We start from the raw sequence: 27,066 nt of genomic DNA on the forward strand, positions 1-27,066 counted from the left end.
TATTAAAGCATATGACTAACATAAATTGAATAGGGTTATGATAATATTGCCTTTTAATATTCAATATCTACATTACTGAGCAGATGCGAGATCAACCAACAATGTTCTACAAAAAATCCTATGTCATTCTAAAATACTGGTACTCACCTCCTCATTGGATTCAGTGCTCTCTGCCTGTTTGTTTGGTGTTGACTTCCTTTTCTTTGTCAAACGATTACAAAAAGCTAATGTAATGCAACTAATAAGAAATATTCCCAAATCTGGAGCAACGAGTCGAATGCAGTTTGGAATATCATTCAGATCAAGTCTAGAACAGAAAAAGAAAAAAATACAATGACCAATCGGGTACATTATTTTAGCAATCATTTTTTAAACAGTAATGTGGTGGAGAAAACTGGGTGAAAGAAAGAACGTATTGCATTTATATAGCACTTTTCACAACCACCACAAAGCGCTTCACAGCCAATTAAGTACTTTTTGAAGTGTAGTCACTGTTGTAATGTAGCCAACTTGTGCACAGCAAGCTCCCACAAACAGCAATGTGATAATAACCAGATAATCTGTTTTAGTGATGTTGATTGAGGGATAAATACACCAGGGATAACTCCCCTGCTCTTCTTCGAAATAGTGCCATAGGATCTTTTACATCCACCTGAGAGGGCTGACGGGGCCTCAGTTTAACATCTCATCCGAAAGACGGCACCTCTGACAGTGCAGCACTCCGTCAGTACTGCACTGGAATGTCAGCCTAGATTTTTGTGCTCAAGTCTCTGGAGTGGGACTTGAACCCACAACCTTCTGACTCAGAGGCGAGAGAGCGACCCACTGAGCCACAGCTGACACTTGTGGTAAAGTGGATTGGAACACTGTAGTTTCACAACAGTGGAATCGAACAATCTTTCTTGGTCATAAGAGCTCCAAGTGAAAGGCAAGCGCAGTCACACTGCAGTTCATAGTGGATGTGGATCCACAATATTAAATCAGCCACAAGAAAGTGTTTACTTCATCTGCGGGATAAAGGGTGGTGGATGTGAGAAATGGAAAAATTGACATTGATGCCCAACACTGTTTGAACAGTTTCTATAATATTTCACGAGATATTCTTGAGTTTTGATTAGCACCTCGATTGTTAACTGATTTCAGAAGCGAGAGGGGCTCTTGAACTTTGGCAGATTTTAGGGTGAACTCATTCGACTCACTTATTCTGAGATACACTTTGCTACATGGTTTACTCAGCAGGAAGGTGACACATAGTAAAATGTTATGTGGTATACAGAACAGTCCTTTCAGCAAAAACATGTAGTAACATTCAACTGTAGTTGTAAAAAAGTCAATTGAAGGGGAGATCATGCTGCTCAGAACACATGCCAAATGAAAATGTAATTATAAGACATAGTTTGAAATGGATACATCTACTTCAGCACAAAATTTGCTGAGGATTTAATAATGTCTGAAAACTAGTCAACACCAGTGTGAACAGTGTCAGTAACTATGAATTTCAGCAAATGACTAAGTCATTCCCCATATCAAAACTGAGTAGATATGGAACATTTTGCAGAAGAAACAAAACTTATGAATGAACGAGTCCCTGATTTTTGTAAGATTCTTAAAAATGATTAATCAGAATTATATCAATAGCCATTTATTAAAAGTATCCAATTTTACATGATGTCAAGCCATTGTCTATTATAAATTAATCATAAAAATATTGCTTTCTTATGGGGCAACAAAATTCTTTTGGCACTGCCATTGTATTTTATCTTTTACTTGTCAAACACAAATTCCTTTGGAGAGCTGCTTTGTAACCTTGCCTGGTTTAACAGAAATTTACTTTCACCATTTGTGTGCATAAGGGTTCAATGCTTAGAACCAAAAATGGTAAAATGTCACTTTAGCACAATAATACTACAGTTGAAACAAAGCCCTCATAAAATGTTTGAGCAAACCTTTCTGCCACAGGTCTATTGTTTTAACTGTACTTACAGAACACATTCTGGGTGTATTAATTGCAGCTTAACAGTGGTGTTTCTGGCTAGGTGATGCTGTAGAACTCTGGATATGGAAAATTTATACTAGTCAGCTGGAAATTAGTCATAAATTGGCTATGAGTAATGACAGTGCAATGTGTAGCACTGACTGACTGCACAAACTCTATCCTGGTCATTTTTTCCCCCTCAAGCCTGCAGGCAATGTCACCCCCACCCCCCAGCATTACACTGTATCTGGCCTAACAAATAAAATAAATGGTAGAAATATATTTTTTTTCTTACCTTTTGGAGAACAATTTTTACATACAAGTCTACAACCAATTTGCCAACCTTAGTAAATAAACACTTAACATGTTTCTATGGCATTCCTTCTCTGCTAGTTTATGCAGGCATTTGCCTGTTTATTTTAAAATAGCAGACATAGGAATGTCAGATAGGTATGTCAGATAGGTGCGTTAAAGTATTGTTTACTAGTATCATCAACAGTAACAGGCTAGACTAAAATTAATATATTAAAGTTACCACAATCTTTACCATCTAGCAGCATCAGAAACAATCATTTGGAAGATATAGGACAGTGAGGAGCAATGTATATAACTGACATTGGACCACAATTCATGACTACCAAATGCATGAGAGTTATTAGGCCCAGGGTTATGAGTAACATTGCAAGCATATTGTGTGTTCTTTCTAAAGTTCACAGCAGGGCACATACAAGTGGTGGGAAATAAAGATGACACGCACCTAACAAACTACACAAATGTACCAGATCTTCTGACATGCTTGCAACAAAGTTTAAATTAGGAATGTTATGTTCAGTCAGAGTGAAAATCTGTCCAAATATCCCATCACACCAATAATAGTGCTGAGACCATCTCTTTCATTGTATGAAAGATTTTTGGCCAATATATTAAGGCCATGAAAATATGTGGTGTAATGATCAATAACATGTCATTCTATAGTGGACACTAGGTGGAGCCGTAGAGCTGTGTATAAGACTACACTACCCAGCTGTATGTATATTAAGACTACATTACCCATGAGGCACTAGGCTACCCACAAGGCAGCAGTCAAGATGGAAGCCTCTACAGATACTGTACCTAGTCCACGTGCTCAATAAAAGTGTCTAGCAAAAGCTAGCTGTGTTCATAATAAGAATGTCTATTTATTAATGAACATAAGATGTGGTGCAAATTTAGTGAGTGGAATTCTCTAGTCCACTATTTAATTAGAGGGGCTGACATATCTAACAGACAAAATCGTTTCAAACAAACTCATCAAGTATTCTCACACTAATATTCACACAGCATAATTTGAAGGCCTAAATTTCTAAATTGAAATGTTATGAGTGAAAGGATCTGTGGAGACCCAATATACACTATTTTTAATTTGAGCAGTAGGCACACTCAACATGGTACAACAGTCACAGAGACATTTTTTACTGTATGAATCTATATAACGTTCTCTCAATCTTGAAAATGTCAATGCCATTTTTTCTACATTTGAACATAAAGCTCTTCCATCTCTGTGAATGAAACCTTCCAAATAAGCAGACGTATTTGGTCAAGCAGTACTGATGAAGCAGTCTGTAGTGTATGTAACCGTTCCACCTTTAAGAGAACTATTTTAAGGGTTGCACTACTTTATCTTGGCTGCTGTATACTGTAATACCGGTGGTGACCACACCGGTATATAAGTGCTGTGTAATGATTTATTGGGCAGTTCCGCCCTGACCTTCAACTAGTAAAGACCTGTTAAAGTTTACTCTTGTGGTCTGTGTATTAATTCTCAATATAACACACAGACTTAACAGTGGCGACGAGTACGATCTTACCCTGCGGCAGAGATACATCCAAGGCAGTTTAACGGGCGTCGAGAGGAGGCATCCGCCCTCATCATTCTGCTGAGAAAAGACTCGGGTCTGCAGAGCGAAGGAAGAACTCTGACACGAAGCCTTCCATCAGCAACAGGCAATGATCATCCCTTCTATCACGGTGGTGGGTAAGCCGATCAGCGACGAACAGCAGGTCGGCCACGTTGGCGTGAAGTAGGGGAGGGAAAAACGGAGGATACAAGGGCGGAGAACTCGACCACGGCCGGGGAAAAGAGCCGGACAGAAGTCGGGGCCAGAGGCGCTGAGACGCATGGGAGCCGCGGTGAATGCAAACGCAGCCGGTGTAAAAGACCGGGCTGCAAGCGGGCTGGGAGACGCAACAGCGTCGAGAGGGGGCTCGACCGCGACCGGTGAGAAAGGCCGGGCAGCTACCGAGGCCGCGAGGCGCAGCGACCGGGTCAGCGTAAGGTGCGGGAGAAAATTTTTAAAAAATTTAAAAAAAAATTAAAAAAAACTGCGGAGAACTCAGCCGCAGCTGGGGGGAAAGGACCGGACTGCAAGAGGGGCTGGGAGGCACGATTTGGAAACCGCTGGGGAGGGCGAACGCAGCAATACGGCAATCGCCATTACAGCCAGCGGGGGAGAAAGGCAAACGCGGGAAACCGCCATTTTCATAGGCGGGGGAAGAAGACAAGCGCGGGAAACCGCCATTTTGGAAAAAAAAAGAAAAGAAAAATTTCTTTTTGTTTCTCAAGAAGGTTGCGAGGATGCCTAAGCGTGGTAACATCAACGATTTCGATCCCGATGTTGAAGATTGGGCCACGTATGTAGAACGCATAGAGATATATTGTAAGGCAAATAAAATATCAGATGAAGATAAAGCACTAACCTTACTAAACTCAATGGGTGCGAAGACATACGGGCTATTGAAGCATCTTCTATCACCAGCTAAACCGGCGGATCAGACTTTCGCTAAAATTGTTGCTGTTCTGAAAAATCATTTGAACCCCACATCGCTGATGTTAGCGGAACGATTTAAATTTTATGCGAGAACGCAACTGAAAGAGGAAAGCAACGCGGAGTATTTAATTGAACTGCGTAAGTTAGCGAAATACTGTCAGTTTGGGGAAAGCCTGACAGAGGCACTGAGAGACAAATTCGTGTGTGGGTTGTCGAAAGAAGGAACACAAAAGCGGCTACTTGAAGAGAATGATCTTACACTTGATAAGGCTGTCACTATTGCAGCATCGCACGAAGCCGCAGCAAGAGGCACTGCGGAAATGCAGCTGAAGGCAGGGGTACTCAGCGTAGATCAAATGGCTTTGGGTACAACGAAATGTTATCGTTGTGGAAAGACAACACACGATCAGAACCAATGCTGGTTTAAAAACCAGGAATGTAGAAAATGTGGCAAGCTTGGTCACATAGCTAAAGTATGCCGGTCAGGAAAGAAGCCCAGCAACAAAAAGTCACCACAGGAAAAGTGCAGAAAGGTACATAAGGTGGCTGAGAAGAGTTCGGATGAACAGAATTCGGATGCAGACTCCAACAGCAAGGAACTGGGTAGTCTGAGAATTCACAACATGAGTAAGGAAGCTGACCGACAAACTATCTGAGTCACACTGCAGATAGCAGGAGTCCAAGTGAAGATGGAATTGGACACCGGATCGGTGTTGACGGTCATGAATAAGCAAGATTACAAAAAGTTATTCAGACATATTCTCCTACGGGATACGGAGATAGTATTGCAGACATACACGGGACAAAAAGTATACCCCATCGGAAAGATAAAAGTCAAGGTGGTACACAAGGGCAAAGAACGGACTTATATGTACTACCTGAGGGAGGTCCACCACTTCTGGGACGGGAGTGGATCAGGAAAATAAATATGGACTGGCACTCCCTAAACGCAATAACGGTAGATTCCGGAAAAAAAGATGTCAAACCTGAACGATTGGCCAGAATATTGGATGAGGCTAAAGAGGTGTTCCAACAGGGACTGGGAACACTGAGAGGAATTAAGGCAAAAATCAAGATTGCAGAACATGCAAACCCAAAATTTTTCAAAGCCAGACCGGTACCTTATGCGATACGACCTGCTGTGAAAGCTGAGCTGGAAGGGCTGGAACGTTCAGGAGTACTGTCTAAGGTGGACTGGAGTGAGTGGGCCACGCCCATTGTTCCCGTCATGAAGCGTTCATCGAGTAACAAGCCAGGGGAACCGGGGAAGGTCCGCATCTGTGGAGACTTCAAGATCACAGTTAATCCGGTGCTTCACACGGTGCAATATCCGCTTCCGCGGATTGAGGATATTTTTGCTTCATTGTCTGGCGGGAAACGCTTCACCAAGATAGACCTGGCGCAAGCGTACTTACAGATGGAAGTTGAGGAAGAGTCGCGCCAGTATCTCACAATCAACACGCACAGAGGCTTGTATCGATATAATAGACTGGTTTTTGGAGTGGCTTCGGCTCAAACAATTTGGCAGAGGGCCATGGAGCAGGTATTACAGGGAATTCCATGCACTCAATGTTACTTGGACGATATCCTGATTACAGGAGATGACGATGAGGAACACCTTGCAAATTTGAAACTGGTGCTCACCAGGTTGAAGGAATATGGCCTTCGAGTTAATCGCCAGAAATGTGAGTTCTTTCAGAAACGGATCTCGTACTGTGGTCATGTCATTGACCAGGAGGGGCTGCACAAGTCACCTGACAAGATCGAAGCTGTTGTGAAGGCTCCCGCTCCGGAAAATGTATCCCAGTTGAGATCGTTCCTAGGGTTGATTAACTATTACCATAAGTTTCTGCCAAATCTATCCACGGTGCTGCACCCGCTGAATGCTCTTTTGCAGAAAGAAGTACCATGGAAGTGGAGCGAGGACTGTAAGAAGGCCTTTCGCAAAAGCAAGACGTTGATCACCTCAGAGGAAGTGTTGGCTCATTTCAACCCAACGCTACCTATTCGTTTAGCTTGTGATGCTTCTCCTTATGGTATTGGAGCAGTACTCTCACACAAGTTGCCAAATGGCTCAGAAAGGCCAGTCGCATTTGCATCCAGAGCATTGACCTCCGCTGAGCGCAACTATGCTCAGATAGATAGGGAGGCTCTCAGCCTGGTGTGGGGAGTAAAGAAGTTTAATCATTACCTGCAGGGCCAGAAGTTTACACTGCTGACAGACCACCAGCCGTTGGTATCCATATTCAACCCTAAAAAGGGCGTTCCCATTATGACAGCGCAAAGGCTACAGAGGTGGTCCCTTTTCCTGGGGGCACACCAATATGACATAGAATACAAAGGATCAAAACAGCATGGGAATGCTGACGGTTTATCGCGCCTACCGTTGCCAACGGTAGAAGAGGCGCCTACAGTGGACCCAGTGGAGATGTTCCACTCAACCATAGTGGAATGTCTACCAGTAACAAATTCTACCATTGAAAAGGAAACAAGAAATGACCCGACTCTCTCACGAGTCTACGATTTAACGGTGAAGGGATGGCCAGCACATGGCGAACCACTGTTGCCAGCATTTTCGCAAAGAAGAGAACAGCTGTCAGTGTGCCGAGGAACTTTGATGTGTGGATCCAGAGTGGTGATTCCACCCAAACTCCAGCATAAAGTGCTAAAGGAGCTTCACGAGGGGCATCTGGGTGGAGTGAAAATGAAGAACCTAGCCAGAGCGTTTGTGTGGTGGCCAGGTATCGATGGAGACATCGAAGAAATGACCAAGAGCTGTCTAGGATGCCAGAAGGTCCAAAACGCCCCACCACAAGCTCCTCTGCATCCATGGGAGTGGCCCTCATCTCCATGGCAAAGGGTACATATCGACTTTGCTGGTCCATTTATGGACTCAATGTTCTTAATCGCGGTGGATGCATACTCCAAGTGGCCGGAGGTAATAAAGATGTCCTCCACCACCACGGAAAAAACCATCACAGTATTAAGGACCATATTTGCCAGGAATGGCCTGCCGGAACAGATCTGTTCTGATAATGGACCGCAATTTGTGTCCGAAGAATTCAAGAAGTTCTTAAAAAACAATGGAGTTAAGCACTACACGTCCGCCCCATACCATCCCGCCACCAATGGATTAGCTGAAAGGTTTGTCCAGACCTTCAAGAAGGCCATAAAGGCCATGAGTAATGAAGACATAAATCTACAACATAAGGTAGATAACTTCTTGTTGGCGTACAGGAATGCAACACATGTGGTCACAAACCAAACTCCCGCCATGATGTTTTTCAATAGAAGACTAAGATGCCAGCTGGATTTGATCAAGCCAAACATCAGAAGGGACGTAGAGAACCGGCAATTTCAAGGCATGAATGAAAAGCCAACTAGAACCTTCCAGATAGGTCAACAAGTTTTGGCCCGGGACTACCGTACCGAGAAATGGCAGCCTGGAACTATTTGCACACGACTAGGACCGCTGATGTATACCGTGGACATTGGTGAAAGCATAATAAAGCGCCATGCTGACCAGATCATAGCGTCATCCGAAAAGGGACAACCTACACCACAACTCTATATGCCTAATGATGAAACAGAGATACCCATAGTATCTACCTCCGATCCGGTGATACTGGAACCAGATGAACCCGACACTGGCATTCAAGCCGAATCGACCTTGCCAAAAGAACCTACTACACCACCGAGGCGTTATCCGGACCGAGTCACGAAGCCTCCAGAGAGACTGAATCTGTGAACTGTTTTTACATGAAGTTGTGTATATATGTTATGATGTTATGTTTAATGGGGAATATATACTGTTAACCTAAAAAGGGAGGATTGTAGTGTATGTAACCGTTCCACCTTTAAGAGAACTATTTTAAGGGTTGCACTACTTTATCTTGGCTGCTGTATACTGTAATACCGGTGGTGACCACACCGGTATATAAGTGCTGTGTAATGATTTATTGGGCAGTTCCGCCCTGACCTTCAACTAGTAAAGACCTGTTAAAGTTTACTCTTGTGGTCTGTGTATTAATTCTCAATATAACACACAGACTTAACACAGTCAACCACAATCCTGTCACTGAAACAAGCTGGATAACTGTTCAGAATCTGTGTCTGGCGCATGAAATTTACTGGGAAATAGCCAGCAGCTGTATCTTGTCACTAAAACTGCCCTTTGGCTTAATCATGCAGGAGGGGGAGACAGCAGTGATGATTGAACACAATATGCTGCTGCCTACACAAGGTGGAAATATTACCATTTTTCAAGACAATTAAACAAAGCACAACAGCCTCGCAGAAGGTTGATTTCATTCCAGTTAAGTTTTAAGCCAATTTTGTACATTGCCCAGTTTTGGATTTAATTCCAATAAAATATAAAGCTAGTGGTTTTACTTTCTACTTATCCCAGATTTGCCAATAAAGCATTAGAAACAAACTGCAAAGATGGAACTCTTTTCTGAACTAGCGTAAGTATGACAATCAAACCCATCATCTTTTGTTTTTCCACATTCTGTTGTTAAAACAAGTATATTTTGTATGAACTAGATTTGAACTGCACTATATTTCTTCATGCAGTGAGGTACTGTGCACAAATGCACTACAACAACAACTTGCATTTAAATAGCGCCTTTAACATATTAAAACGTTCCAATGTGCTTCACAGGAAAGTTGTCAAACAAAGTTTCGACTAAAAGCTTGGTAAAAGTGGTAGGTTTTAAGGAGCGCCTTAAAGGAGGAGAGCGAGAGAGAGAGAGAGAGCGAGAGAGAGATGCAGTGGGTTTAGGGAGGGAATTCCGGAGCTTAGGGCCTAGGCAGCTGAAGGCATGGCCACCAATGGTGGAGCAATGAAAATTGGGGATATGCAAGAGACCAGAATTGGAGGAGTGCAGAGATCTTGAAGGGTTGTAAGGCTGGAGGAGGTTACAGACATAAGGGCGAGGCCATGTAGGGATTTGTAAACAAGGATGAGAATTTTTAAATCCAGGCGTTGCCAGAGCGGGAGCCAATGTAAGTCAGCAAGCACAGGGGTGATGGGTGAATGGGACTTGGTGCGAGTTAGGATACGGGCAGCCGAGTTTTGGATGAGCTCATGTTTGCAGCTCTAAATATAATACTTAGGTACATGCTATAAAAGTATATTAAAATAATAACATCAACCTTCCTGCTATTCACAATAAATAGGTAACTTGTACCCTGTAAGAAAATGTATAACATTAAAATATCACAGCAGTAGTCCAAATATAAAGTAATTTTCAAGTTATTTTTTTTTTTAAATTATAATTTCTCAATAAACCTACACACAACTTTCTTGTGAATCACTGAATATTTGTTAAAATATATATGGCTATAGAGCAACCAGATACCAGATATAGAAAAATATATTAGCTTGTTGTATACATTTTAAGGTTAATTTGCAACAATATCTAAATTCAAAAGGTTAAATTATAAATTAGATTGTTGTTATTTCTTATGCAAATAGCTGTACCTGGTAACTCCAATGTGCCTGGACAGGGTTTCCCATGTGCTGCCTGCAACAGAAAGGGTAAGGCTATTACAATCAGTAGCCTGGCTTGTCCATATTTTTATGCAATACCAACAGCATAAAGCAATTCACTATTATTTCACTTCATCATTGACCTTTGTGCCTTTCCAGACACTTCTAAGAGACTGGTGTTCATTTGCTTAACGACAAGTGTATGGTTTCTTCATTAAACGTGCATTGTTGGCATTATTCTCATTAGCTCACTTTTCCTACAATAAAATAAGTTTCACACATTTAGGGGTCGATTTTCATTCAGCAGTCGGGAAGGAGGCGGGACTACAACTTTCGGGTTTTAGTCCCGCCTATATCGACGTCCGGCCAATCCACGCGATTTTCTCTTGATTGACCTTGTTGAGCCTGCTGGGCAGGCTCAGCAGGCCAATTAAGGGCCACCCGACAACAGGTGACATCACAGACTGAAATTTCATCTGTCAAGAGGTATTGACAGATGAAATATCAGTGTTTCACAGCTGTTTGAAGCTGTCAAACACTGACAGTCTGACTTATAACCTGAGTCCTTTTACACAGACTCAGTTGGAACTCTCACCGGCAATGAAAGCTGAAGGCTGTCACTTTTGACAGCTCGCAGCCATTTTACTTTCAGTGCCGGCTGAGTGATGGACTCCCGAAACCTAGAGGAAGAAAGGCTGTTAAGGTAAGTACAGGTAATTTAAACTTCTTTACACACTTTAGACACACCAAACACACTTACCTTTGCACTCATGCACCCATCACTCACCTGAACACCGACATCGCGACCCCTCCAAGTCCTTCAACCCGACGGCCCGCCTGCTCTAACCTGGCGTGGTTCGGAGCCGTCAGGAATCCCACAAGACACCCCTCAAAATAGGGATTAGGCTAAAAACTGCCTGTTAACTACCTGTTAACAGGCAGTTAATTGGCACTAATCCCTTCCCGCCTCGGGTCGGCGGGTCCCAGTGCGGGGCGGGTACCCGCCTCCTGTGAAACTTACGTGGAGGCGGGTTTTGGGTGGGATGGTGTCGGGACCCCCGAATTCGGGATTTTTGCCCCCCACACGCCTAAAAGCCCGCCTCACGGCACACTGAAAATCGACCCCTTAGTGTGGACAAAAGCTCTGGTTATTTAATAGGTTGCATTTTATTCTCCGTACTTGATGCCTTCAGTTATTAGGGAGAAAACTAAAGTCCTAGGTTATCTGTAAATTAACGCAGGTTGCTGTTCGCCTACAAATGCATGCCTGGGAAGCTTTTGCAGCCACTCACGCCATTTACTAACCATAGCTATGAGTGGAATGTGAAATCCTGGTAAGATTTTCCCAAGTTATTGAGAGTCTTTTAAACACTGTCATTATATAAATCGAGAGTATATATGGTAATGCACATTTTACATTTACTCTGCTTCCCTAAATACTTAAGTAATTGCTATGATCATCTTATTAACAATCAATATGAAAATATTAGCTATTTTCAGATAACCAAGGGCTGAACAAAGGAATTAATCGCCCACTCATTTGAACTTTTTTATGGGGGAGGGGGAAGCAGAATATACAGTTCCTATTCATCACTAACTCAAATGGTGCTTTCAGACTTGACTCATCCTTAGCTGCTTTTATACTGTACTTTAAATTAGGTTCCGGAAGCCAGTGTTTATGTGGTTAATTCAGATTTCTATAGCCTGGTGACAAACTGGTGGCTGTTCTCCATCCCTCACTGTCTCGCTTTATTCATGAAGGACAGCTACTTGGACAAAGTATCAGATTGGTGTCATTGGCAGTTGAATCTACCCTAGCAATTAGTCAGGAACTTAACGATATGAGGAGAGAGACAATTGAAAAAATAAGATCAAGCAGCAAGCAGAAACACTAATAATTAGATTGGATCTGTTGGATAAAGCAAACACAGGTTGAATGCTTCAATTCCATACAGAGCCTAGAGCATGATTGCAGATGTGCATCTTGGGAGCTTGTGTTTATGCAAAATGATGCTTCAGGTTTTTGAGGAAACCAGAGTGTTTGGTAACATCGTGTACAAATGAAGCAACATTGCTTAAAGCTGCTTCATTTATGTGGCACTGCTTCTCCCAAAATAAATACTTCCCCCTTTCTCTCCGCTCCTGAAGGCAGCTACCTTTTGCTGAACTACAGTTACAAGTATGAGCCTAATGACGTCACAAGCTACAGGAAACTCTCGATTTACCGGCACCCAAACAACCGGAAATCTCGGTTAACCGGCAAAATTCAGGAGTAGGTTCAGTTAAGTTTTTCTTCATATTAGTGGCCGTTTCTTGATTCTTGGCTGTGTAATCGGGGGTTCCTGCACTTGTTGCTAAGCAACAGGGATGCTTGGTCTGTAGTCGGGCTTCTTGCAGCTGTTGCTAAGTGTGGTGATTATTTCCTATGTTTAATAAGAAGTATTGTGATTGGTGAATGGGGTGGTTGTTCTCTGTGTTAGTAAGAAGTATTGTAATTGGTTGTTTGTTTCTACCTTGAGATATATGCTGTAAACTCATTGGTAGTGGATGTCAGGTGATTTGTGGTGGCCATCTTAAATTCAGTTCTCTCCAGTCATGGTTGGAGACTGGTGTTGAAAGATGTGCTACTGGATTTTTAAAGTTAATAAAGCCTAGATTAGAAAGGCAAATCTATTCTTTATTTCACTAAGCAACAGGGAAGCTTGGATTTGTTACTGTGTACAGAGCTCTCGTACCTTTTAACTATAACTCTCTGTAATCCGGACTTTTTGATAAACCGGCACCACGCCGGTCCCATCTGTGCCGGATAAAAAAGAGTTTTCTGTACTTGCCTGATACCCATATATGTACACCTCCAGCAGGTGTCATTGGATAGTGATCAAGAGCAAGAACCATGAACATTCTTCCCTATTTCAAACCCAGAGGTTTCAGGGTCAATCGCAGTGACCCGATTGCCATCCCAGCTCAAATCAACTAAATCAGCACATACCAAGGAGATGATAACAGGTGACATGACTTGAAGCTCCACATGGAAAAAGTTAAAATTCAAAGGGCAAGAAGTACCTTATGGTGGCGATTCCAAATAGCTCTTAATTGGCTGTATAAGAATCAGCCAGGAAAAAATGTGGACTGACTCAAAAAAAAAAGACATGTGTAAAACACTGCTTTTAGTACTGATCCACAGAGAGATTTCCACAAAGAGATTTCCAAAAAGGAATAGGTCGCAGATGAGGTAATGGAGGTGAGCCATGGGACAGGAAAGCCATGGAAACTTGTTGATTTTAAGCTGGGTTTTGCAATAAAGTTTAGTATTATACCGTTCCTAACGCTCAGGGGAATTTTGTTTCTCACCAGATGTTAAATTTGAAATAATATTTCTTTTTCATACATCTAGATATTAGAATTCACAAACATATTGGCCCTGATATTAACAGGTAGCCGGGGAGGGTGCAGGGGGAAGCGTGTAATCGGCCGAAGAACCCGGCAAGGCCGTGGACGTGGAGGCCCTGCCGTCTAACATCAGGGCCTCATTAGAATATCATTGGGCAGCCTCCTGTCCGGCAGCCTGCCAAATAGACAGCCTGGGTGGCAGGCAGAAGCAAAAGCTAGTGGCAGGAGGCTGCAGCCAGGGAACTGCGGGGACTGTCCCTGGCACTGGGAAGGGAGCATCAGTTCCAGCCTTTTGATCGGGAGGGCGAGACTAGAGATCAGGGCCGGGGGTTGGGGAGTGGGGGAGGGGGGAGGTTGGAGGACGGAGCCAGGGAGGGATCTATTCATGTTCGGAGGAGGGCAGGGGCAGCCCGGTTCATGGGAGGCCCATGGCTTCCTTGGGAGGCATGGAGGAGCACTCCTGCCCCACAAGAAAACCTGAAAAATTAATTTAAAATTTACCTGCGGGGCCTCTTCTGGCTCTGGATCCGGCTCCCAAAAGCTGATACTGCCTCCCACCCACCCCTGCCCCCACCCGTCATCAGACCCGATCTGCATATTTAAAACAGGACCCCACTTCCTTCCTGCGGGTGTCTTGCTCGCCTGCTCAAATAGAGCAGGTTAATATCAGGACGCGCCGGGAAGGAAGTAGGATCGGTGGGGGCAACTGACACCCATTATTTTAATGACTACTTCAATTTCATCAATGTCATTTCTATTCAGTGAAATGAACACTGCAGCACAAAATAATTCCACATTCAACAGTCCCAATGACCTTCCACCAAACGTGCTGAGAATTAAAATGTCATCTGATGCACCAAAATATGTTTTATTAATGTTCACAGGAATTTGTCACTGCTGTTATCCCATACTAGAACTGACCATCTAGGCCGTAGCATTTTCTTCTGCATCTGAGTCAGAGCTCAAATCACTTTTTCCAGCAATCGTAACAAACAAAATGTATTCCTTCTCAAAACCAATCTAATTTCTAGCCCAAAACAAATAATGAATTGGTATCAAATTAGATCAGTAATATGAGTGGAGTACACACCTAATGGAAGATGCAGTCAATATCAAACTCTATGGGGGAGAAATTCGGTATCGCCCCATTTGGGGCGCAATTATCGGCCGGGCGCAAAGTTTAGCGCCTGGCGATAATTATCGCCTCCGACTACAAACTTGGCCTCTCTCACCCCTGGAGGTGATTTGAGCGCTAAATCAGGCATTACACACTTGTCTTAAGGCGCTAACGCCGAGGAGCGACGCGCTACCTGAGCGCTGGTGAAGCTCAGGTGATGTCAGTTAGCGATGGAACACAGACACACTGGCGCCGGCCAGTTCTTAAAGGGGAGGGTCGATCTTGCTCTCCAGCCACACCCTGCTCATTGCAGCATTGAATCTCAGCCTGGAGAGACCCGTGCATCAATTCTGCTGGAACCAACAATGGCGAGGCCATGGGAAAGAGCTCAGCGCTTCAGCGACTGGGCCTTGGTGGCTCTGGTTGGCGCTGTGGAACAGCGAAGGGCAGTACTCTACCCACAGAGTGGCAGGAGGCCATTGCCTAGCGAATATAGAAGAGTCTGGAGGGAGGTGGTTCAGCACGTCTCCTCCAGGTGCCTGGTGCCCAGGACCCACACCCAATGTTGGAAGAAGTTCAACGACCTCACTCAGGTGTTCAGGGTGAGTGGCTGCTTTTCAATACCTCTACATCCCTCCATCTCAACTTCACTCTGTGCCCAGAGGGTTTAAAAACCCCAAATGCCCAGCACTCATCCAAGACCTATGGCCATCTCATAAAACACACACGCACATTCCATACCTTGCATACATTAAGGGTTATTCAACTATGGGAGGCACATCAGGCAAGCACATGGCTGCACATTCACTCAGACGCTGTCGTTTTTCTTGCAGGCCAAGCTCTCTCAAAACAGGCGCCAGCAGCAACGCACAGGAGGAGGACTGGCTGAGCTGCAGACCCTCAGCGATTTGGAGGCGCGCGTCGACAGGATCGTTGTCAGCCAGATGATAGGTGCCGTGGTCGCTGGAGAGGTCGACCCCCTTGGGGACAGCAATGGTATGTTCATCAGCTTTCTCTCTTCTCTCATTCCAATTGCCAGCCTTTTACACTTTCAATCCAACTTACTAAATGTCTCCAGTCCTTGCTCCCTTACTGCCCCCCTGTCCTGACGCTAAAACCACTCTTGTACCTCCCTGCTTTCAGATAGTGAACCACCAGCTGACCAGCCTTTCCCTCAACCAACCAGTGGCAGCGACGCCCCATACGAGGAGGAAGAGGAAGCCGGAGCCTCACCGCCTGCGTCTCCCGAGGGAGCCCATGCCCACACTGGGACCGCGCCTTCCCTGGAGGGGAGCGGGGGGTTGGGGGGGGGGGGTGGGGAAGGGTCTGATGAGGATGAAGCTCCGGGACCCAGCGGGCTGCAACAACGCCATGGGGGTAGGGAAGCTCAGGGGGCCATCTCCCCGGAGGGCAACTAGGCAAGCGAGTCCTGCTGCAGTGGACGCAGAGGATGAGCACGTCATCACTGAAATGAATAGGCAGGCCTCGAGCTTGCACACTGAGCTCATGGGTGCAATGGCAAGGGTGCCCAAAAGCATTGATGGACTGACAAGGAGTGTGGAGCACTCCGCTGCAGCACAGGTCGACGCAACGCAATGGCTTAGTGCTGCAATTCAGTCACTGGCTGCTGCCATCCAGTCTCAGACTGCTCTCATGCAGTCTCAGGTTGATGTCACGCAAGCACTGACTGCTGCCATCCTCGCTGGGTCGGCCACATTGCCCCAGGGCGCTCTCGGTGCCGCAGCAGGCCAGCAATCTGTGCTCGAGCAGATTGCTCCGGATGCGGAGGTACTGCCCCGTGGGAATGCCAGTGTGTCGGTCGAGCAGGAAGGTGCTGTCCTCTCAGGATGACAGCATTCCTGATCCCACCACTGTCACTTCCCCATTGCACTTGCCACCGCCTGCAACACAGCCAGCCCAGACTGCTGCCGCCCATGCAGAGTTGGTGCAGGCTGCAGCCGGGGCCTCCAGGACCAGAGCTGGTCGAGGGTGTCCTTCAAGGGAATCTGTAGTTTCTGCATCTGACATTCAGCAGCCTTGTTGCAGCCACTGGGGCCCCATTACGGAGGAGCAGTAGGGTGGGAAGGGGGGGAAGTGCGCAGGGGATGGAGATCACCCTCGAAGGGCAAACAGTAGGAGGTCTAAATAAATGGTGGGAATGTTTGTAGTAAAGGTCGAGGTTTGTGTAATTACATTTGTTTACTGTTTTGGCGTTTATCCCCAGCTTGTGAGAATCAGTTCTGTTAATTCATGATTTGTTGTGTTTGTTTTTAATTGTTTGTCCTGAATAAATGACACACACAGAACTTGTTAAAGAAAAAAGTTGTTGTATTCAAAATTTACATGTTTGGCCTTTGGAATCATTCCAGCTTTGGCTGGCAATAGTGGGTGCAGGTTGCTTTCCATGATGTTGTTCTCCATGCCAGAAGCCATCTTCTGAGTAGGGGCCCAGAAGCGGCTTGTTATCCGCCATTGACAGACGGCCCTTGCAGTGGCAACATTGTGCGCCTCCTTCCCACGTTGGTGCTGCTGCTGATCATCCTCCTCCTCCTCCTCTTCCTCAGGTGGTGCACCAATCCCTGATGGCATTGGCTGGGTCCTCAGGATTGCCAGATTGTGAAGCATGCAGCATACAACTGTGAAGAGGGAGACTCGCTCAGGAGAGTACTGCAGGGCTCCTCTTGAGTGATCCAGACAGCGGAACCGTTGTTTGAGCATGCCGATCGCCTGCTCAATTATGTTCCTGGTGGCGATATGGCTCTCATTATACCGCAGCTCGGCAGGGTGTTGGGGTTGTGGAGCGGTGTCATCAGCCAGGTGCAGAGTGGATAACCCTTGTCCCCGAGGAGCCATCCACTTGGGTTATGCGGTGCCTAGAAAAGGTCTGGCACACCAGTCTGGCACAGGATGAAAGCATCGTGGCTGTTGCCAGGATAGTGGGCATTGACGGCGAGTATGGTCACAGACCAACTGGACGTTTAAGGAGTGGTAGCCCTTGTGGTTTCGGAATAGCTCTGCATTTTCATGTGGTGCCCGCAATGCCACATGCGTGCAGTCAATGGCGCCCTGCACCATGGGGAAGTCTGCTATCCTAGCAAAGCCACATGCGCGTTCATACTGTTTGGCCCGGGTCATGGGGAAAGAGATGTTCTGGCGTCTCCTTTTATACAGGGCATTTGTCACCTCCCGGATACAACAATGGACAGCGAACTGGGAGATATTGTCGATGTCCCCAGTAGATGCTTGAAAGGAGCCACTGGCATAAAAATTCAGAGCCACTGTCACCTTCACTGCCACCGACGACAGAGACGTCCTGGTCCTCAGTTGAGGCTGCAGATCTGGTTGCAGCAGGTGGCAGATCTCAGTGACCACCTCCTTGCTGAAGCGCAGCCTGTGCAAACACTGCTCCTCAGACAAATTAATGTAGGAGAATTGCTCCCGGAATACCCTGGGAGGGTAAGGTCCCCTGTGCAGAGGCCTGTTGACCCTCCTCCCTCTGGCCATGTTTGCCACTCTCTCTGTGTCTCTGATGCCTCCGATTCTGCAGGTGCAGGACGACGCCTCGAATCAGTGCAGCCCCCATAGTCTCTTCTAAATCGATGCAAGGAAGGTCAAATCAAAATGAATCTGTAAAGTGCTGCTCAGTACCCAAAACTCTTTCATACAGCGTTGATACGCTCCAGAATTCTCTCTCTCTCTCTCTCTCTCTCTCTGAATGTGTGGTGCAAAAATGTCACCGACAAAAAAAGGCAGGAAACAACCGCCTTTAAATAGCGCTCCCCCAACCCCTTCCCGACTGCAAAATGTTCCCCTCTACCTGTCATTGCTAGCGGCAGGTGGAAAGGCAGGGGGCGCCACTCAATATCGGTCTGGGGCGCTACCGAAGTGTTGCACGCTTGACTGACGTCACGATCTGCGGGCGCAGGAGATCGTGCGGGAGTGTTTAGCGCCGCCACAAAATGTCTGGTCAATTTCGCGAGCAGTGCAAACATCACCGCGCCCAGGCGTTAGTTGCTTTGCGCCCCGTTAGCAGCCTCTTAGGGCACTAACGGGAGGCGCTAATCAACTGAATTTTTCCCCCTATATGCTTGGAGAACGAGCATGAAAACATCCTGAAACGAAGACTACATGGGTAAAAAGTAGAAGTCATAAGCAAGACTGATTACTTCCGAATTGAGTGCTCTGCAATACTGGTGCCTCCACTATTTCTCAGGTGGTTACATGGCCCCAAATTGATACAGCCCTCTTCTTATTTATCTTGTATGAAAAATGTAACTTTTGTAATGTATAGAATTCTGTGAAGAAAATGAATGCATGAGAATGTACATTATTGAGAACCTATTTTAAACACAAAAATGATTCCATTTTTAATAAGTCTTACATTTGTGCACTTCATTTATTTATTTAATTTTTTTATTTGGGAGTAATGACAGGAAATCCACTAGTTTCAGATTAATATTCTTAAATCAATTGTCTTATTCTACTTAAATTAAACTTTCACAAGTCTCAAGTATCAAAATCAATCATGTCTGATCATCTATTTCCACTTCCATAATTGGTGGTATTTTCCTTTCCAATTTTCTCCTCTCCTGAAAATGGTGACTCTTCCTGGGTATGGTTAATAGATTCTGAAACCCTTTGGATCTTACTCAAGAGATTATTCTAATGTCTGAGCCTAGACATTAAGTGCTGGTTTGATTATTCAATTGTGAGGGAGATTCACAGCCAAGTCCAATTCGTTATCACCTGACCACCATACAAAACTTTCTAAAATGGGTCACTGAATATTGATCAGAATGGGGATAGTGGTTGAATTTCCCTTTCGTCGGCCAAGAAACACTGAGGTAGAAGTTGGACCTTGACTTAAGAAAACTACTAGGCACTTGGTCTAAGCATTAAACAAAGCTTTAATCAACTGTTTTACAACATGGAGGTCCAGTTGTGTCCTTCACTAGTTCCTGTTAAGAATGTCCTGTGCAAGCTGGGCCCATGCCAGAGTATTTATACTCTCCCTGGACAGCGCCGCCCGCAGGCCGCTCAGTATTATTTCATAAGTCTTTCTTTCATGAATGACTGATTCATGTCAGACCTCATTGTGTTTTACAGGCATAAAACGGGCACAATAAAGGCCAATTTCGGGGACAAACATCCCACGCCCAAAGTACACCTGAAAGACATCCAACCCGATATTGGGTCGGATCATTTTTCAGACGTCCAAGGTGACCACACGAAATAGGCATTAGGCTCCTTATATGTGCGAATGAGGGGCCTAGCGCCCGTTTTAGAACGCCCAAGGGTAATTGGGCTGCCCTGGACCGAGCAAGTGTCGGGCCTCTTCTACTCAGGGTTTCCAGGTGTGGGTGTGGGTGTGGCCCAGCAAGCAGCTGCCACCAAAAAGGTAAGTTTCTTTTTAAGTTTGGCGTGCAGCCAGCTCCACAGCACCCGAGTGCTGTTCCCATACCACGATCGGCTTTCTCCGGCTCTCCTCCCCCTGCCAGGGCTTACCTTTAGTCTGCTGCCCGAGAGGCAAGCAGCCGCACATTCATCTTTCTAAAATGGCTGAGCTGCCTGTGGAGGCTCGACAGGCACCAGCCAGCAGCTCAGCCCAAATAATGCTAATGACACCCAAGGTCCAATTTTGGGCCATCCTCAGGCCTCCCGGTTGGGGCGCGCAGTCCGTGTATGATGCTCAGATCTAGTCCCAAAAACGTGCCTAAAGAAATTTCCACCCCACTGAGGTTAATTATATTTCCTGACCACCATCATAGGTCAGATAAGAAATGTGCATTTTTTGAGCAAAACCATTACCATTCCCTCCAGCAAGATGTCTCTTTATTACTCTTTTGTAGGGTTGCCAAGCCTCCCGGGTTTCCCCAGAAGTCTCCCGGAATGGGGCATGGATATCCCGGGTGCAGCCGGGAGATCTTCGTGCTTTAAATTTCCTGCTGCAGCAGTGCCCCCACCCCGCTTCGTGACGCCACTGCAGAGAAACCTCCGTCTAGGTGACGGTACCCGCCTACCGCTACAGAGCCAGGACCGGCTTTTGTGCCAGGGACAGTCGGGGCGGACGGAGGAGCTTGGAAGTGGGAGAAGAGAAGAAAATTGGGGAACGAGGAAAGAAATGCAGAAATGGGAATGGGGAGAAAGACTGGGGAATGGGGAGAGAGAGAGAGATACTGAGAGAATGGGGAGAGAGGGAGACTGAGAGAATGGCGAAAGGGGGAGGCTGAGAGAATGATGAGAGAGGGAGACAGAGAATAGTAAGGGGGTAGACTGAGAGAATGGGGAGAGAGGGATTGGGGAAAGGAGAGAGAGGGAGACTGGGGAATGGGGAGAGGGGGAGACAGAGAATGGGGAGACTGGAGAATGGGAAGAGAGTGATGGAGAAAATGGGGAGAGAGAGGGATATTGAGAAAATGGGGAGAGGGGGATTGGGGAAAGACACTGAAAAAATGGAGAGAGAGGGAGATTGGGGAGAGAGAGAGACGGGGGGAATAGCAAGAGGGAGACTGGGGGGATAGGGAGAGAGGGAGACTAAGGAATGGGATCAGGGATGGTAAGAGAGGGAGACTGGGGTTTGGGGAGAGAAGGGGACTGGAGGATTGGGGTTTGGCCAGGGGAGAGAGGGAGACTAGAGAATGAGGTTGAGGGATGGGGAGAGAGGGAGACTGGGGAACGGGGAGAGAGGGAGTTTGGGGAAAAAGGGTGGAGGAGTGAGAGACTGAGGAATGGGGGTCGGGGAGAGGGAGACTGGGGATGGGGGTTCAGGTGTTGGGGGATTGTGATGGGGAGAGAGGGAGACTGGGGATGGGGGTTCACGGGGTCAGGGAAAGAAGGGGACGGGGTTGGGGGATTGTGGTTTGGGCGGGGGAGAGAGGGTCGGGGATTGGGTCTTGGGCGAGGGGAGGAGTGGGAGATTGGGCAATGGGGTGGGTGTGGGGACCACCAACATTTCCTGCAGTCAGGAGCAGCAATAGCAACAACATGGTGAGTGGGAGCGGCGCTGTGAGATGAGCAGCCAGTAGAAGGGTGAGTGAAACCTGGGGACTTTACTGTTGGTATACAGTGAAACATTTGCCCCGATATTTACTGGGGTGGAATTTCTAAGCGGGGGTGAAGAAGAGTGGCATTTTAGCGTGTTCCTCGGAGTTCATGGGGGGGGGGGGGGGGTAGGTACAGCTTGGTGCGGAGGTTTGGGGAGTGATCGCGGGGGGTTCAGAGTGGGATTGGTGATCTCAGGGGGGTCCGATCGCGGGGAGAGAAGCAGGTTGGCTAGGGGCCAAGGGGAAGCACTCCTGCTCCTCCTGGCCCACAAGCAGTGCTGGAAAGGCATTTACCTCTTCCACGCAGCAGTCCGCGCCTCCTTTAGCTGCCAGGTTTCCCGAGGCCTGGAAAACCCGGCCAGCCAGCATTAAAGCTGGAAGAGATATGAAATCTGAGGTACACAGCCTCATTAAAATATTTAAATGAACCATCCGTCTCCTGGGAGCGGATTGGTTGCCAGCCCCCCAGTTAAAACCGAAAGTGGGCGGGTTGGGTTCGGTTTTGAGATTTTTAAAATTTTAACATCCCAACCAACCCAAACCCACCAGTTTTTGGGGGTTAAAATTACCCCCATTGTTTCCATTAGTGAGTGAATGTGGATCTTTCATCACAAGTGGCCACTGAGGTAGAGACGTCATTTAAAATGAAATGGGATAAATATTTGAAAAGAAGGAATATAAAAGGATCTGGGGGAATGGGATTACAGGAGAGTGCCAGCACCGGCACAGGTGGCCCAATGGCCTCCTCCTGTGCTGTAATTTCTATCATTCTATGAAAACTCTCCTTTATTGAGTCCGAGCCCAGGGAGTGGCTTAGAAATGTTGGTGCGGACTGAATTTAGGGCAATGTAAGAATTGCCCCAAAGTTTCAGGGTGAATATCAGCGGGTTACAGAATTACTACTAGTTACAGGTAGGATATTGGGCTTGACACCCATTACTTACTACCAGTTACATATAGACCATCAGTGAGTTATTGTAGTACTGTTGGTAATGAGGGGAATGAGTGTTACAATATTATTAGTTATCAGTGCAATGTCAGTGAGTTGCCATTAGTTACTGGTAGTATCAAAGTTCCTCCCACCTCTCGTTTCCCCCTCTGCAAATCATTCCCCCGCCCTTGGTTTCCCTACTTCCCTTGTTCGCGGGGGACCTCCTGGTTCTTGGAACTTCTCGCACAACAGCTGCTGGCGCGAAACCGCGATAAAAGATGCCATGTAGAAGTCTAGTGATCAGATGTCATGGGTGGCAATCCTAGTGCTTTGGAAAACAATTATGAAACACACTTGTGCCAACAACACAAGATATCCACCAACAGAACACATCCTTCTAGTTCTCACCAAGGATCATATCCTCCGCTCCAGTTCTCACGATGGCCAACACCCAAAAGGTTAGCCTTTCTTTCTCTTTTAGATGCCAACTGATGTGCAGTGCCATCCCATCATGTTAGGTTTTTACTCTTCAGATTTGTTTCTTTTCAGAGAAACCATAATACAGACATCCTGATAATTCACAAGCACTTCTTTCAAAACATTGCTTCATGACAATAAATCTGGTGAATCTACAACACTCACTACACTTCAAAAGTAATTCATTGTGTGAAGCACTTTCAGATGTTTCAATGTGATAAGAGGCTATACAAATGCAAGTATTATATTATAATTAAAAAAACTATTATTTCTCCAATTCAATCCTCGAACTTTCATGAACAAATTCTCAATAGTTGCTGAAGAGGCTACAATGAGAACTTCTGAAACTCTGACAAACTCAAATATAACTCCCATTGTCCAAACACATCGTCAAACCACTATGGAATATCATTGACAGCAACAGTAGAGAAGTCAACAGCATAGATTACCACTCCCTCGTAACTGCAGAAGACAAAAGATGATCAAAAGCAACGACTGTTGTATTGCTGGTTTAACTTTTTTTCTTGAAATTGTACTGGTGTTAATAAATATATATATAAAAATATTACATGAACACTTTTTTGGGTCTTTATGGTGTTCGTAGGGCCACAGTAATGTGCTCAATAGCATAGAACTGTTCATGCAGGTGCAGACTTCTAGATCTAGGTGAAAGTCCTGTCGATTAACGCTTGATGCTCAAGTCTCCCTGGCTGCAGGTCACCTTCAAATATTTCAACCTTGTCTCTGTGATAATGCTTTCACCTCTGAGGCAGAAGATCATGGGCTCAAGCCCCACTCCAGAGACTTGAGCATGTAATCTAGGCTGACACGGCAGTGTAATACTGAGGCAGGGCTGCACTGTCAAAGGTGCAGTCATTCGGATAAGCCGTTAAACGGAAGCCCCGTCTTCCCACTCGGGTGAACGTAAAAGATCCCATGGCACTATTTGAAGCACAGCAAGGGGGTTATCCTGTGTCCTCGCCAACATTTATCCCTGAAAATAACACCCCCAAAAACAGATTACCTTGACATTTATCTCATTGTTGTTTGTGGGCCCTTGCTGTGTGCAAAATGGCTGTTACCCTGCATTACAGCAGTACTACCCTTCAAAAGTACTTTATTGGCTGTGAATCACTTTGAGACATCCTGTGGACATGAAAGGTGCTAGATAAATGCAAGTTCTTCTTAGTTTCTTCCTCCACCACCTCCTGGTCCTCTTGCTCTATGGTTACTTCCCTCTGGAAGGTGAAATTGTGCAATATGTGGCAGATGCACATGATTTGGAAGATTTTGTTAAGGATATAGAGCAGGACTTCCACCCCCACCTGCCCACCCCCAGCCAATCTGTCCAAACAACACAATCTGTGCTTCAGCATGCCAATGGTATGGTCCACCAGAATTCAGGATGAAGTTATGAAATTCATTGTATCTGCATTCTGTGCCATTTGTGTGTTTCTTACTTCCCTCGCAGCCACCTGTCCATCTGTCTGCTCCTTTAAATAACAGTGAGACTCTAGCCTGCCACAAAATGAAGGCCCTGTGACTGCTTCCAATATATTGTGCATTTCAGACTCATCACTGTGTTCTATAAAAAGCCATCCTTAACCCTCCTCTTTTTCACAAGACATTCCTGAGGAAAGAGATTAGTGTTCCACATTAGCTATAGGTACAAACACTAAATTTAAATATTTTTTCATGCATTTGAATGGGGCCATGGTGATTCAATTAATGGCTGCCTCAAGGCCATCATTACAGTGTTTATACTTCCAGCCGTTTGCACAACTTTAACCTCTGTGCCGGGATTTGGATGTCACATTCCAGTATGTGAGATGAATACATTTGAAGATATTATAGATGTTCCTTCAATTTAGTGGCTTGTGCTTCTTTATACTGAGTCTTACTTATATTCCATTTCCATTTCAGAACCACTTCCAATCATATGTAGGACAGATTCAGAGCACAGAAGCAGCACATGCGTTCAAAATTTGTGGTGATTATGCTGACTTTACATTTCTAGTCAGGGAAGGGCTGTACTAGCTAGCAAACCAAAAGCATTCATACTGGCTCGTATGAGCCCAGCCAGCCTATGGACAAAACAAAATAGCTGGAAGCTATCCAGCACTTTGCCTCCGGAGGCACCTTTGAAGCCCTGCTGGAGAGGAAGGCCCCACTGTGTCTGGAGGAGCTGTGCTGTTTTGCTTATATTTAAATGCTGCCTCTGGTGACAGGGCTGCCTCTGAAGGGAGATCTATAATATAGGCACGTAATAAGATGTCCCTCACCACCCAAAAAATCTACCAGCAGTGTAATACAAACATACCCTTACTATATTATCCCAAATCTTCCACTCAGTAGTGGGCAAATATTAAAAGCAAAATCATTGGGCTAGAAATTTATTATAGCCCAAGAATGGGCGATATCTTTAGAAAAGTTTGAGAATTAGCGCCAGGCGTAAATGCTCTAGGCTGCATGTAAAATTCATTCTCACTGCTCAAAGAAATGATTGGGGCGCATAATTCAAGTCATAAAAGCCAAGCTCTGTGGCGTTACACTCAAAGGGTGGACCAATATCAGGTGCAGTCTAATCTCAACTCATTATTGCCACAGGCTTTTCCCAGTACTTAAAGGGGAGGTTCATTGATACTGCAGCACCTCATTCTCAGCATTGCTGGCTGTGCAGCTGCCTCAGCAAGGAGAAGCACAACAAGGCTAAGGAGCCGGAGGACTGAAGCAGGTGTGCTCATGGCAGATCCACCTCAGTCGGATGGTCAGGGTGATTGAATGCTTCAACAAATGCTACATACCACCATCTGTACCACAAGCTTCACATACTGGTCAAAGCACCAGACCCCCAGCGCTCACCCACCAACAATCTCTACCTACCAACACTCACACCCATGTCTCACGCCTTGCACACAATAACAGCTATTCAACTATGGCAGGCACAAGGGTCATTAGTTATTAGAATGAATGTGATATGTGTGATATGTTTATGCATATATTTATTAATGGAGTTTGCAATATTTTGTGGTCTCTCTCATTTCACCTTTGTGCCCAGGAGAGTGTGATATGGCACGACACAGGGATGGTATGATAGGCATGTGGTGAGCAAAAGGGATCTGGGGTTTAAGTCATGCTGCTGTGAGGCTGGAGGTTTAGAGGAGGTCTCAGAGTTCTGTGACCACCACCTTGGTGATGCAGAGCCATCTAATACACTGCTCCTCGCTTAACTAAAGGTAGGAGAAGTGCTGCCGGAATACCAGCGGAGGGTAAGGCCTCCTGGTGAGAGCCCTGATGTCCCTCCTCATCCCTCTGCGCACATGTTCCCATATTTCTGGCTGCCTACGCTCCCTCCGCAGTAGAACCTGGAGGGCGAGGTGGCGCCAGTACAGCCCCCATTAATGCTGCCAAGTGTAGCAGTTTGAATCTTTGAACAATAAATGTAGCCACTTTGCACTTGTCAGAGGACTGCTGATAAAAGCTTGAAATTACTCATACAAACTGCACCACTGGCTGAAACTGACAAGAAGCCACTGAAACTAACCTGCCCTGACAGCTGCGAGTGATTAATGCTGATGCCTTTAAATAACGTCGCTGGAGCCGGCTTCCGTCAGCTGTGTGCTTGCTCTCCCTGTCACTGTCTGGTCAAGGTGCAAAGGTAAGTGGCGACAATGAATTTTGCAGATCAGGCGCCCGGTAAGTGTTGCATGCTCACTGACGTCACAATCTGCCTGCCGTTGAAGTCCCCGGCGGTACCTTGTACCGGCGGCGCAACGAGGGGTCCGGATTTCCTGTGCGCCTCGCCCAGGCGCTACTGCATCAACGTCCTGCT

At 45.9% G+C, this 27,066-nt stretch overlaps 1 protein-coding gene across 4 annotated transcripts in view; it reads right to left on the reverse strand.

Annotated features, from left to right (window-relative positions):
- Positions 1-27,066, reverse strand: part of piezo1 (piezo type mechanosensitive ion channel component 1 (Er blood group)) — a 398,994-nt gene that overhangs the window by 194,707 nt on the left and 177,221 nt on the right. For all 4 annotated transcript variants that reach the window (XM_085991680.1, XM_085991683.1, XM_085991682.1 and 1 more), the window contains exons 4-5: positions 10,268-10,310; positions 148-307 (exon numbers count right to left, since the gene is read on the reverse strand). In XM_085991680.1, the coding sequence (XP_085847806.1) occupies positions 148-307; positions 10,268-10,310 (203 nt within the window). The remainder of the gene's footprint in view (positions 1-147; positions 308-10,267; positions 10,311-27,066) is intronic.

Source organism: Somniosus microcephalus, chromosome 6 (genome assembly GCF_052327205.1).
Source record: "Somniosus microcephalus isolate GS21.2 chromosome 6, FLI_Smic_1.0, whole genome shotgun sequence".
NCBI lineage: Eukaryota > Metazoa > Chordata > Chondrichthyes > Squaliformes > Somniosidae > Somniosus > Somniosus microcephalus.